General features: G+C 40.3%; 1 protein-coding gene and 1 long non-coding RNA gene across 2 annotated transcripts in view; both read left to right on the top strand.

The window, feature by feature from the left end:
- The window catches only part of LOC149623055 (uncharacterized), a 103638-nt gene extending 89600 nt beyond the window's left edge, over window positions 1-14038 (top strand). The window contains exon 2 of the long non-coding RNA XR_016374943.1: window positions 13794-14038. This is a non-coding gene — a long non-coding RNA (uncharacterized LOC149623055). The remainder of the gene's footprint in view (window positions 1-13793) is intronic.
- MCTS1 (malignant T-cell-amplified sequence 1 homolog) lies at window positions 11967-13247 on the top strand. The gene is made up of 6 exons (XM_089853473.1): window positions 11967-12123; window positions 12291-12443; window positions 12565-12665; window positions 12729-12862; window positions 12957-13024; window positions 13093-13247. The coding sequence occupies exons 1-6, from the start codon at window positions 12113-12115 to the stop codon at window positions 13172-13174; spliced, it is 549 nt and encodes a 182-aa protein (XP_089709599.1). The 5' UTR covers window positions 11967-12112; the 3' UTR covers window positions 13175-13247.
- Window positions 14039-14397: the final 359 nt, after the last annotated feature.

Raw genomic sequence — 14397 nt, forward strand, 5'->3', positions numbered from 1 at the left:
TTTCTCCGGCCGTGACGTCGCTACTTCCTCCAGCCAATCACCGACACTTCCGACGACGGTGACGATAGAGTCTAGTCGGAAAACGTTTCCGCCCATCGGAGCACGCGCCCAAGGATCCGAAGAAGATTTCTTCTTCCCCAAAATTTCAAATTCCGCGGTTTTACAATTTCTCCAAACCAAGCAACTTTTACCAAATTTCGATCATTTCTCGGCACGCAATTCGATCTTTCCTTCATTTTGCATTTAATTTCGGTTAAGTACTTTGGTAGAGTTGCAATTGCACTAACACAAGCTTCTACTTGCATCTCGTATCGCAAACCCTTAAGATATAATAAAACAAAACGAAAAAGCTAGTTAAATATCTTAGAATAAAACGTGTCTAATAATATTTATTTTAATTATATAATTAATAATTTAATAATTGTAAGAGATTAATATAGGTTAGCTTGCCAGTGTGATTTCCCATCATTCCTCGCAGCGTGCCATCTTAGGCAAGCGTACTTTCAATAAAACGGGGGGAAAACAAAAAACAAACAAAACACAACATAAAAATCGGATTTGAAATAATTTCGCTTCCGGCAAATGTAACTCTCGCAAACGGAAAAGACCAAATTTGAAGTACTTGGCCGTGACGACCATCTCTCCCCCCTTTTCCCCGGCTTTATTAGTGTCTTATTAATGCAGGCGTCAAACTGGTTTCGCTGTTGGAAAGCTCCCTCCCTCCCCCCTTCCCCCATCTACCTTGAAATAAAAAAGAATATCTGAAACATCTCTTCCTGAAATGCTGCTAGCTTCGGGTTTGTTATACGGCAACGCAAATAATAACAAAGTGATGCATGCTATAGCGACCGACCATGACGATCTAGGTCTCTAGGTCTAACATCACCTCCCCCCTCCTTCCATAAACACCCTCCCCCGGAATAAACAACCCCCTTGGCTACGAAATAAATTTGCATAAATATTCAAATGAAGATATAATTATAAGGTAATATTGCTCCTAATTGAATAGGAACAAATTCTTCGACGTGTATGGCTATAAATCTGTATATCTGACCATTACTAGGACCCCGATTGTCGTAACCCTAAGTTTTCAGTATCGTTCGGAAGGGGACAAATAGACCTATAGTGCATTGAAAGGATTTTTCAGAGTAATAATGCTATTGACTAAAAGGCTAATGGACCCAAATGGTGACAAAATTGAAACATGATTAAGCGATCTATTTGTGGCGCCTGGTCCTTATTTCAACCGCAGGTGTTCCAAACGAGGAGAAAGTTGATGGGACTAGATAAATTTGAGTTTAACTGATCGTTAATTACGGGAGCCATCATAGAATAAGAGTCAAAAAAGTCATTTATTTGGCAGTAAATATTAAACAGCTGGCTTGGCGTTGCAGCAGTTGTCTGCATGCGTTTATGGAAAACGAGATTCTGCAATATTTCGTCCAAAAATAGATAAATCTTTTGGCTTCCTTTACAAGGCGATGACAATGCGTCCAAGCACGGTCATCGCCCGATGCAGTCAAAAAGTCAAAGGGTGCTATACCCCATACCCCCATCAATACAAAAAGAGAGAGCCGAGGGGGCACTAGCTGTATGCCGGACCCACCGATGAAAGAGCTAGTACAATTTACACCCATAAGCCTTCTTGTAAAGATTGTAATTCGTCGGAACGAGGTCGGAGGTCATTCTCACCACCCTGTCGACACCTTGGACGTACCCACGCCACCCATAAGGCACTCATAGACATCAGAAATAAGAATTGATCAGAATCGCCATCCTTCCTCGATAGTTCGAAGCCGAAGTATTTAGCATCTTTAGACTCGTGATTTATTTATTTCCGATGTCTATTTCCGGTGCGTGGGTGAATGGGGGCTCGAGCCTTCCGATAATGTTCGTTTAAGGAAGACGGGTCCCGATTGATCAGTACCCCGGGGGAAGGGGGGAAAGGGGGTTGGCTATTGTAAAAGTGTTTGTAGCGTGATATCGTCAAACTCGTAAACACTCAACGGGTCAACAAACCCGCTCAGGATTGACCCCCCTGACCTTTCCCCTCCAAACAATATTTTATCTCGAGAGTATGACACTCGAGATACGTTTCCTTTCAAAATTTTAAACTTTCAAACATACGAAGTCACTTTCAGAGGGGACGAATTGAAGTAACCGACGCCAATGCCAGTAAGTAATTGCCAAAGATGATTGACCCCCAGTTAGAAATTAAGGGCACCGTAAGACCACGATGGGCTCCAAGACACGCCAACGTCTAAAGGATGGTCAAAGATGTCGCGGAATTATAAAACAACTAGGCATATACTTCCAAAATTTGGTAGAAAGCTTCTTGGGGAATGTCCCTTTGACCCCAGGAAGTGAAAAGGCGCGAAAGAACAGATGGTTTCTAGTTGAACCAAAAGGTCCCAGCCAACCAACTCTCCTAGCTCCGATGGGAGACACGCGCCCCTGAAAGTTATTCTCTTTACTCTTTAACTCTCAGTCTCAGACGCCAAGAGAGAGAGAGAGGGAGAGAGAGAGAGAAATACAGTATGTGTTTGTAATATTCTATGCCTTGTTAATTTTGGAAAAGAGAGAATCGTGCACGAGGGTTGACGTTTCGAGGGGACCAATATCTTACTCGTATCTCAGGGAGTTCATTTGAATTTTGAGAATATTCGAGTCACGTGTCTGCCCCCTCGAGATAGTTCGTGTCTAGTTTTAAGGGAAGGTGGTGAGGGAGGAGGGGGGGAGAAGGGTATCCCATAGTTCTTTTCGCGCCTACACCGAGAAAATTAGAAACACGAAAATAAAGTTAAGAGGCATTGAACTTTGCGTTTTTGAAAAAAAAAACTGTCGCTATGTACCTACAACTTTCGCTAATTTTCCACTTTTTCGCGGCCAGGGTTCATACAACTTTTGGAAAACAAATTTCCCTGAGTTTTCCAGGTTTTTCCCCATCCTATGGGGGCAAATAGGACTATTACATAATCAAAGGACATCCCCGTATATCTTGTAGAACCAGAGTTATGAGCCTCCAAAGTTGGGTGTAATGTTAATCCTATGGATGTTAATGAACAATTTGCTTAATTACTCGGCCCCTGTTTGACGCAAATTTCCCTGATTTCCCTGAATTTTACTAAAAATTCTTAATTTCCCTGAATTTTCCCTGAGGTTTTTCCAGGTTTTCCCTGTTTTCCAGGTTTGTATGAACCATGGCCGCCATTTTAAACGAAATTCATAGCGACTAATTGATTTCTGATTATCTTATATAATACGGGTTCGCGGACCCAACCTTGAATAAAATCAACAAATTGAGATTTCGAGTCGAAAAATAAATGTATAACTTGGTCCTTAAATTTATTGCCCTTTGGGTTAGATGCGAGGGGATTCGTGGCGGCAATGACCTTGTCGCTGATATTTGACCCTCGTTACGCGCAACGGTATGCAAACAAAAAAGGTCAACTGGCGTATATAGATAGATATATTTTTCTTTTAATAAAAAAGTGCCTAAAATTTTACGACTACCGGTATACGGGGTGCACGGGGTGATGCGGGGACGTTACCCCCGAATATAGAAAATAAATACTCCCTCGCTCGGTGGCTCAACACCATGCACGGGGGCTTAAACCCCAGCAAGCAGCCAAGTACCCCGAGCCACCGCCGTAAATCTTAACTTTTTTATAGGACCAGAGAAAGAATATCTTGTAAGTAGTCGGGGAGGACCGTTTCTATTTTTTGGGGATCCTTTCTCGGGACCGGGTGACAATGGGACAACGCGGGGAAAGTTGAGAGGGGTGATCTTTGGGCCATCGTCCGCCGATGAACTTTTCACCAAAAAGTGAATCCCCTATCTTAGAGTTAAAGGTGAAAAGGTCAAATAATATATATTTGCAAAACGAATTACAATATACGATAACTAAATGATAACTAACAGTGTTCAGCGATAATTAACAGAAAATCTATACTTAGATAGACACGTTTAAGTTAGAGTCCCGACTTAACACGGAGGTTCAACACGCGCCCTCCAATCACCATCTTACAAAATGGCGCTCAATAAAGGGCTGGAAATTGCAACAGAATGCCCCCCTTCTAAATTAATGCCTGGGCGAAACCGTTGCAAAATCAGCAAACGCCACGCAGCTCCTTCGCTTAAAAAAATAATCAGTGTCTTGAGGTCACTTTTCAACTAACCCATGCACACAGCAGCTAGCGCCGCGATATTTATTTTTTAGCTTTGAAGTGTGAAGGTCAGGGGTCAACAGTTGGTCGGGAAAACTAACTAACTCGATATAGAGAATCCGGAACGAATTTTCTTATATCGAGGAAGCGATAGGAAGTATAAAAACGGAAGTGTCTATTAGAAACGGTCGCGGGACGAATGCAGTCGAGAGAGCGATCGAGCGCCCTTGAAGAACCGTGCACCAATACGAGAAACTAACTCTACAGTATATAAGGGACAAAAAGGGGTATTGTGCCTGGCCATTGGATACGTCAACGCAATTAGCAATCATCTTATAATATAGTTACTTAGATATTGGTCGCGACTCGCTATATACGTTTCCTGATAATATTATTGCAAGCGCGTTCAACGACCTCACTTTTCAAACCCAAAACGAAAGCATTTTCGTACCGATTATCTTAAAAGTCTAGAAAATGTCGATTAACACTTTCAACTAAGTTCACCCTATAAGAACTTATGTCAGACTTGTCAGAAACACCCTAAAAATCGAGTTAAAGCCATCGAGAATGCCGCGATTGCAGTTGAGTTTTGTTTCGCATATATTTAGAGGTTGCTTTCGGAGTCTAGGTGAAGGAAACCAGTTTTGATTTCTTTTTGCGCGTCGTGGTTGTTGGGGGAGAGTTATATGGGGTAAGCGCCTTGCGTAATTCTAACATCTTCGAGACCGGAACTATGTCTTCTTTTCTATACGGTTTCTCGATCGCGTCATGCAGATGAAGAGAGAGAGAGAGAGAGAGAGAGAGAGAGAGAGAGAGAGAGAGAGAGAGAGAGAGAGAGAGAGAGAGAGAGAGAGAGAGAGAGAGAGAGAGAGAGAGAGAGAGAGAGAGAGAGAGAGAGATTGGCCCCGGGCAAATCCGCTTCGCCGGGGAAAGGTAACGGTATATTTACAGCAGCGGGGCGGCCTGGTACCAAATGGTACCAGCCCCATAAACACACTGTTCTACCCATGGTAAAAAAATATAAACTTCCCAGAATTCTCCGCAACACACACAGAGAGAGGATTTAAAAAGTATATTAAGAAAAGGGGGAAAAGTTAAATTACACAGGCCCATATTTTACAAAAGACAATGAAATATATATTTTACATATGAGAAACATACAGTCAAAGCTAGTCGAGTGAAGTTGCAATTCAGCCATATTTTAACCAAATATTGAAAGAACGTCACCGAAATAAGATTTTACAGACTCCAAAGGGTCAAAGGTTAAAACAAGCAGATGGCCAAAAAAACAACAGGATATAAGGCCGGGATTAACTTTATGGTATTTTTCCCCAACTCCTTATTGCAGATAAAATTGCGAAGGTCGGTTAAGACGGTTTCAAATTGGAGAGTTTGAAATTCAATTTCAATATCATTTCTTTTTTTTTCCCTCTATCTCTCTCCTTTAAATTTTCGGAGATACTGAATTGGAGGTCAACTTTACAAGAGGGAGGGTGGCTGCAGGATAGCGGGTCAGTCGTACGTTTACTTCCGGGTTTCTGTGCAAAGGACCAGCCCCCATCCCCCTCTCCCCCATAGCCGACAGATGAGAGTTTAGTCTCTCTTCCCCCACGGACATAGTCAAGTACGCGCGAGTGTTACAACCCCTCGAGCTTTAAAAAGATCTGATCCTTTCCAGGGATTTGTTCAAAACACACCTGCAATCTCCGCATTGGCCCAGAAACATTGAAATTTTCAATACGATTCGAGGGTTTTACGGATGACCCCTCAAATTTAAATAAGAAACTGGACACTCAATGCTAAGATAATTAACAGGGTTCATACAACTTTTGGAAATAAATTTCCTTGAGATTTCCAGGTTTTTCCCATATAATAAGGAGTATCCTATGGAGCAAATTTTAACGGAGGAGTGGAGGGGATAAATTGGACTATAACATACTCAAAGGACATCCCCGTATCTCTAATACAACCAGAGTTACGAGCCTCCAAAGTTGTTTACGTTTTGCTTAAAGGAATAGCGACGTGATTTAAAAATTATCTCAAATCTAAAGAAAACCTTACTTTTTTGAGAGATTAAACTCTTCTGATTCCAAAAATATGCTTGATTAATATTTAAATATGAAGGAAAACACAGAAAAAACACTTTGAAAACTTGAAATTTGGGGGGCAAAAGCAAATTTGCGGAGAAGATTTTTGGCGGGTTTTCTCCTTGCTACGTCACTCACGGCATCTCGCGGAAAAGCCAAACGCGCGCGCCCGAGACTCCCGAGTCTACTAATGCCGCGCGAATATGAATAAAATAGGCTTAACACTTAGACTGAGACACTTATAGGCGTCACGTGAACGACATCTAGAGTGATTATAGGCGTCACGTGAACGACATCTAGAGTGAAAGTTTCTCCTTACTACGTCATTAAGCGAAACAAAATTTTAACTAGGCCTTTTCCAAACACTAAACTTTGATTGCAATTTTACAAATTTCTACGAAACCAAATACAAAAGTAAACATATCATAATAAACTAGATTTTTCAAGGATTTTTTTAGCATTTTAAGTTTGTGGGTGACAAAAATTATGTCACTAACACTTTAATTACTCGGCCCTGTTTGACGCAAATTTCCCTGATTTCCCTGAATTTTACTAAAAATTCGAAATTTCCCTGAGGTTTTTGTCAACTATTTATTTCCCTGATTTTTCCAGGTTGTGGGAACTACAGCGTCAATCGTCTATAATGGTGTACAGATTATTTGTGGTATCGAATGCCACGCACCTCGTAACGAAACGGAACATTAAATAGTTCATTTTGTCTCTTATTAGCAGCCGATGACGTAACCTGAACTGGCGTATTCTTTCAGTCGAGTCTCTAACTTATAACGTAGAGAGAGAAAATACCTGAGAGGGACGAGATGGGGGGGGGGATATGAAATGCCTCTTGCATCGCATCGCGTCTCTCTCTCTCTCGCCAAGGAAAGGAACTCGATTATTCTTCCTCTCCTTGGCGGTGGCGGTTGGAAGAATCCGGAAGAGCTCGGCGTTTGTTACGCCATCAAACATTTCCTTCAAAGAAATTACTCCAAGAAGAAAAAAAAATGGAGAATGATTTTTTTTCTCCAAGAAGGCATTGGGGGGGGGGGCGAGAGGGGAGTTGTTTTTGTACACGCATGGACTGGGTAACCGGAACAACGACCGGCAGTAACCTTCAATTATTATCAACAGAGAAGCCGTCATTTTCAATGCCAAACACGAGGTGGTAAATATTCACTCAAAGTGATTAGCCCCTCGTTTACAATAATATCAGAATATGTAATATTATATTTAGCGCTAAATATAATTCGCTTAGTATTTTTAAGGACTTTTGATTGTTAATTCTCCGATTGCCTAGCCGATTACAAAGAAATTATTTATTCTTGTACAGAGTGTTTCCGTTAAGTCTGCCATAAATAAATAAAAGTGCGCCGCGTTCTTTGGTCAAAAACAGAGTGGACAATGCGGTACCGGAACACGCGTGGGGTTCGCAACATTGATCGGTCCCTAAAACAGTGGTGTATATTTATGGTATTCGTACGAACAATTCTAGTAGAACCAAAGTTACGAGCCTGCAAAGTATAGTCTAATGCTATTGCTATGGAGGGGGGTTGTTTGTTTACGTTTTGCTTAATTACTCGCCCCCTGTTTGTCGTAGCCCTACGTTTTTAGTATGGTTAGATGAGGGACAAATAGGACTATAACATACTCAAAGGACATCCCCCTATCTCTAGTAGAAACAGAGTTATAGGCCTCCAAAGTTTATTTTTATAAATCAAAAGTAACCGAATAACAATAAGTGAGACAAAAAATAAGTTGACGAAGATATTGAGGTAGCCTCAAGTTTAAAGTATCCTTGTATGGGGAGCAAAGAGGACTATAACATATCCAAAGGAGATCCCCGCAGCTCTAGTAGAACAAGAGTTATGAGCCTCCAAAGTTAAGTGTAAAAATTATAAGTAACATAATAACAATAAGTGAGACGATACAAAAGTTGACGAACATTTTGCTTAATATCTCGGCCCCTGTTTGTCGTAGCCCTAAGTTTTTAGTATGGTTGGATGGGGGACAAATTGGACTATAACATACTCAAAGGACATCCCCGTATCTCTAGTAGAACCAGAGTTACGAGCCTGCAAAGTATAGTCTAATGCTATTCCTATGGAGGGGTTGTTTGTTTACGCTTTGCTTAATTACTCGGCCCCTGTTTGTCGTAGCCCTACGTTTTTAGTATGGTTGGATGGGGGACAAATTGGACTATAACATACTCAAAGGACATCCCCGTATCTCTAGTAGAACCAGAGTTACGAGCCTGCAAAGTATAGTCCAATGCTATTCCCATGGATGGGGTTTGTTTGTTTACGTTTTGCTTAATTACTCGGTCCCTGTTTGACGCAAATTTCCCTGATTTGCCTGAATTTTACTAAAAATTCTAATGAACCCTGAATTTTATCAATCGCCAACTACCACATTATGATCAATTTTGAGGAATTGGCGTATAATGGGCAAAAAAAATGATAGTCGCGATTGGAGTTCATCGCACTCTGGGGCAACCGCCGCGCGATTCTCTTTGAGAACCTTGAAAAAGGAATTTTTTTACCTTTTTCTAAAATATACAGTTATAGATATAATAGTGGTAGCGGAAGTAGGTCATTGGTGTTGACGGAAATTCCCGGAAGATAGCGGGCACGCTTCCTAAGCGCTCTCTCCCTCCCCCCCCCCAACATGGCGCAACTATAGCCGAAGCCGCCGCCGCGAACTAACTCTCCTCGTCTCTGCTATAATATTCGGAAACATCTTCCAAGAAGCCAGCCCGCGCGCGGGGGAATGGAATTTCTAGAAAGATTCTTCGAGAGGGGGGAAGGGAAAGTAGTACAGTCAGGGGGAGGGATACACCGAAAGAAATCATCGACGCGTTAAGAAAGAGAGAGAGAGAGAAAGAAAAAATGGAAGGTCTAGGTGAAATTTAACGGAAAGGGTCACTCGGTACTCCAGAGGACATTCAACTCCACGAAGATCTCAAAGATATTTTAAACACTCCTATAGGGGAAGGGGATATGCCTTTTCTCAAGTTTTACCAAATAAGTTGGGACTGATTTTCCAATTAAATTGGACCGAGATTATTTGGACCCAAGTTATTTAAGTTGTTTGAACCGAACGCGTTGTATCAAGTTTTGTTACATTGAGAAATTGCCCTTGAAATTAATCCATATCAACTTCCGAAAGTTTGCCAGGCCTTCAAGTACTTCAAACTTGTACACCGGGAGGTCACGGTGGGCGCCCTTAACGGGTATTTCGAACCCTGTCCTTTAAATCACGGCACCCCAAATAACCATCAGGCTTAAAAAAGGGAATCCTAAAAGACTACGGCATCTGGTAGGCGATAGCCCCGTGACCTAGCAGCCGGAAGTCATCGAAGCCACCACGTAGACCGAAATTAACAGTCACTGCCAAACAAAGCTAGGGGGAGACCGCTATCTCTCTTGGCGTAGGGTCAAGTAACAATGGTTATTTCCCTCCTCCCCCTCCCAGAGTGAATACCATACCATAGTAGGTTAGAAATGGATAAATTTACCTAAAGAGAGAGAATGGATGGAACGGTGGTGGGGGTGGGAGGGGGGTCGGTAAGAGACGCTCGAGCGAAGCTAGAGGTCACCCAGCACGTCTAGTTTGACACCAGTTACCACCGTATCCCGTTATATTAGCGGGAGGACAATCTTTTTATGGATGATGAATAAAAAAAAACTAGGAAATGAAACGGAGGTAGTTTGCATGCAGCAGTGGTGGCAGCAGCCGTACGATAATTCCTTCACTCTCCAATAATAATAATAAAAACCGAAAGGTGAAATGGATGCCGTCGCTACATCAACTCTACTTCCGCGAAAATATTCCATTTCATATCCGCCGTCAATCGACGCAGCGTATTAACCCCCCCCCGCTCTATATATTTATTTGTTTAGATCATTTTAGAGTTATTTTGCGAAATATCCCAAATTAAACCAAAGGACTTCAAATTGTCTTTTCAAATCATAAACAACACCTTAGTTTTCAACGTAGCTACAACTTTGTAAAATTTGAATTCAGTTACAAAGCTGAGATGTTCTCTGACAATTTACTGGCAACCCTGAAGGGGACGCGGTTAAAGCGGAAGTTCGTAAGATATATGTTGGCCATAAGTTTGTCACGAAGTGTATGAGGTAGGTCAAAGATTAGATAGGCAAAGCGATGGACGCCTGGTGAGGAGGCGCTGCTGTCAAATTTGGGCTTAGTAATGCGGACTAAATAGGACCTAGATGGAAGTCCTGCAAAATTAACCACCACCGAGTGTAGGACTTCAATTGACTCGCTTCCGTCGTTCTCCCTCGAACTAGCTCTCACGCGGTAAGCATTACGAACTATAGGTAGTGTCATACTTATGGCCAACATACCTTATAAACTTATGGTTAAAGTTAAGAAACAGGGGGGGGGGAGTAAATTTCTTTAACCCCTTAAGCGCGCGCTATTCATTGTCTATTACGCCTAATTCTAAAACCCCGGGCCTAATCAGTGAAACAGGGACCGAGAAAATCAAGTTCTAAAATAATTTAAAAAGAAATTAAATATTTTTAAGGTTGAGGAAGTCAAGAGGGGTCAACTGGCGACAAAGAGAACACAGTGGATGGGAATCGTATGAGCCGCCGAACTTAATTTGGACTCTACATACAATTATGGGGAGAGGGGACGGGACGTTAGATATAGCAAATGGCCCACCGCCCAGGGCCAACAACGGAGCGAACCGGAAGAGAATAGAGATAAAGTGGAGAGAGAGAGAGAAGGTAGAGAGGGGTGGGTGGGGGCGCAGATGAAAGCAGTCTTGATTCTGGTGCATGGGGACATCGACCGCGTATAACCCAGAGTACTCGCGTGGTCTACCTCGTACAAACATCTAAACGCGCTCATAGAGAATGCCTATCTATAGCAATTACTTCTTGGAATTCAAGCAATTACCAAAGATTCTAGTTCTACTCGATACATTAACTAGATAGGGTCAAGAAAGTTAAGACTTCACTTACGATTTACGTTGTCTGACCTTTTAGACAAAGCTATATGTAGCCGTCAATCAGAAAGATCACCTTAAAAAAAAACCGCTATATTAGGCCTATATTCTGGTCTAAATAGAAGAGTCAAATTGTAGGCCTAATGACGTAAGATTCTTTAAAATTTTGTCGAAAACCGTAATTTAAATTATTATAAACTTACGTTGAATATTTAAAGAAATTTGTCGTAATCAAAACGACTCGGAAACGATTTATTCCGGAGAGCGGTAAAAAGTAGGGCAATAACCGCGCTTGAACTTGACCGAGACCTTGTCATCACGCAGTTCACCGTGCAAAAAAAAATTTGACGGTTGGATGGGGATGGCGGGAAAAAAAAGTGCCATTTTCTATCGCCATCTATGTTAACGCGCGCCATTTAAATTACCGAACAAAGGCTTAATATTTTAATAACAAATGTTAAATTTTACTTTCAAAATGCACTGCTATACCAAGGGATGATTCGTTTAATTTAAATAATTACAAATAGAATATGATTAAAAATACCAAATTTGTAAGACGAATAACGGGTTGAAATGCAATTTGAATACTTCTCATATGGGAGTTAGAGAAATAGGAGAAAAACGTCCATGAACTTTCACTTTCAATGGACACGGACAACTCGATCACGCGAGCAAGGAGTATAGACTATGGTAGTAGAAAACTAGTAATGATTAGAGCCTAGGAGCTACCGGCCTCTTACGGCGAAACTTTTAACAAAAATCGATTCAAGATACAGAATCCAGATTCTTCACGTTGTTTATTTTAAATATTGTTAAATTATTATATTAGGCATCGATTTCAATAGAAATTAACTAGAATTAAAGTTAAATTAATTCCAATTATACTATGTTTAAAAAGTAAGTGAAAGACGGTTCAAAAATGGCCAAAATTAATTAAAAATTGCCGATAAAATAATAAAATTCATTTTTGACCAAGGCTTAATTACGAATGAAATAAATATTATTAATTAAAATGATCACGAAACGATGTCGTAATAATTAAATTTAATTTGAATTAATTTTAGGTTCGATGAAAAGGACAGCATTTCGGGCGTGACCCAATTGAAATCATCCGTTCAAAAAGGTATCAAGACAAAACTAGTCGAGCAATTTCCTTACATTGAAGATTACATATCACAAATATTTCCCAAGAAAGAAACATTACGCGTCGTTAAATGGTAATTAAATAATTAACTAATTGCCGTAACTATCTCTATAACATCGCTTAAACTTAAAAAATTAATAATTAACAACTAATTGCCGTAAATAATTCAATAATATTGCTTAAACTTGTTATAGCCACGATCACGTTGAGGTTCTCGTAGGACCTAACGGAGAATTACTATTTTTCCGTCATAGAGAAGGATTGTATATTCCCTCCTTGAGATTATTACACAAATGTAATTGGTAATTAATAATAATTACCAGTAATAATTAAGGTAACAAACAACAATTATCATCAGATCCCTTCATTTGTCCGTGGCAACAAGTGGACAAAGGAGCCATCAGGTTCGTCCTGAGCGGGGCCAACATCATGTGTCCCGGTTTGACTTCCCCAGGAGCTAAAATGAGCGATGTCCCCAAAGACACGATTGTCGTATCCTTAATTTTAATTACCAGTTTAACTATAATTAATTAATTAATTAATTAATTAACAAGTTAAATATCTCTTAACTTAAACCATTAATAAGGCTGTGATGGCGGAAGGAAAACAACACGCCTTGGCTGTTGGTAAAATGGCCATGTCTTCGAGTGATATGTAAATTAATTGTTTCTAATTCAAAAATAATTAATTGCAATTAATTAATTAATTTTGAATTATTTTAGAGCAAAAATTAACAAAGGAATTGGAGTAGAGAACATTCATTATTTGAATGATGGACTTTGGCAAATGAAAAACGTCAAATAAATTAATTTAAATAATAATTAACTATGGATTTTGATAATTAATTATAAAATTAAAAATAATTCAATAAAAAAAACTCCAGTCTCATTATTATTTATATTAAGATTAAGATAGATAAGGGTTTTCTTGAAACTGGGATGGGCAACTTTAAAACTATATTAATCCTTGGTTGTTGTTTTTTTAAGGGTTTTCTCGAAGCTGGGATGGGCAACTCTAAAACTATATTAATCCTTGGTTGTTATTTTTTTTTTAATGGTTTTCTCGAAACTGGGATGGGCAACTCTAAAACTATATTAATCCTTGGTTGTTATTTTTTTTTAATGGTTTTCTCGAAACTGGGATGGGCAACTCTAAAACTATATTAATCCTTGGTTGTTATTTTTTTTTAATGGTTTCAATAGGGAGTGGGCAGAGGGGGTGAAAATTAAACGCCATGCCTCCGCTTAGCCAATCAGATGCATTCCTTCACAATCCTTCCACTCTTTAAATTAAATTAAAGTTTGCCAACATTTTGGGGGGAAGGGGAGGAGCCATATTGGGTCCCTTGGGTCCTGAGTAAGGATGGGATTTGTCGGTATTTGAGGTTTGTACAGGTGGTGAGGGATGGTGGATTTGGGGTTAGCACGGATGTGTATTGTAGAAGGAGTAGAGACTAGGCCTCTAGGGCCTAGACATAAGCGTACTAGTGCTCCGCGCACAATTTTCGCGCATACCGAGCCAATGTAAACAATCTCTGACGTCACGTGTTTTAAAGAAGGCGTCCGTTTTCTTCTTTCCCGGCTTAATTCTTTGAATATTTTCCATATTATAATTAATATAAATAGAAATAATAGTAAAAATAAAAATTTAAATAAGATTTGCAAACCGTTGAGAAACTCCCGTCCCGTCACTCGGAAGTCGATACACAAAGACCGAGGTTTAACCCTCCTGAACGTTCGTAGCTCGCGGCCATCTTTATTGTTTACATTGGCTCGCCTAGGTTTGGAGGGAGGGTCAAAATTCATACCCCCTTTTTATGGACAAATAAGGTCTAGCTTTTTTTTGATAGAGGGGAAGCTACGAGTCTCTACTCCTTCTACAATACAGCTCCGTGGGGTTAGTCACCACCTGAGGACCAGGGGTCCCTTATTCCCTCTTAAGTTTGTCTCCCTTCTCCTTGATGTCGCTATAGTTTAGACGGACAAATAAGATCGATGTTAAGTTACAGTAATTAGCGTAGCTTATTC

This window comes from Phalangium opilio, unplaced genomic scaffold (assembly GCF_054372755.1).
Source record: "Phalangium opilio isolate 3A_F unplaced genomic scaffold, DU_Popi_V2 ptg000115l_1, whole genome shotgun sequence".
NCBI lineage: Eukaryota > Metazoa > Arthropoda > Arachnida > Opiliones > Phalangiidae > Phalangium > Phalangium opilio.

What these genes read in the sequence shown, in the direction of transcription:
- MCTS1 (XM_089853473.1), top strand. An exon ending in TCCCCAAAGACACGATTGTC is followed by an intron (nt 12,863 to 12,956) that starts GTATCCTTAATT and finishes ACCATTAATAAG; the next exon opens with GCTGTGATGGCGGAAGGAAA. An exon ending in GCCATGTCTTCGAGTGATAT is followed by an intron (nt 13,025 to 13,092) that starts GTAAATTAATTG and finishes GAATTATTTTAG; the next exon opens with AGCAAAAATTAACAAAGGAA.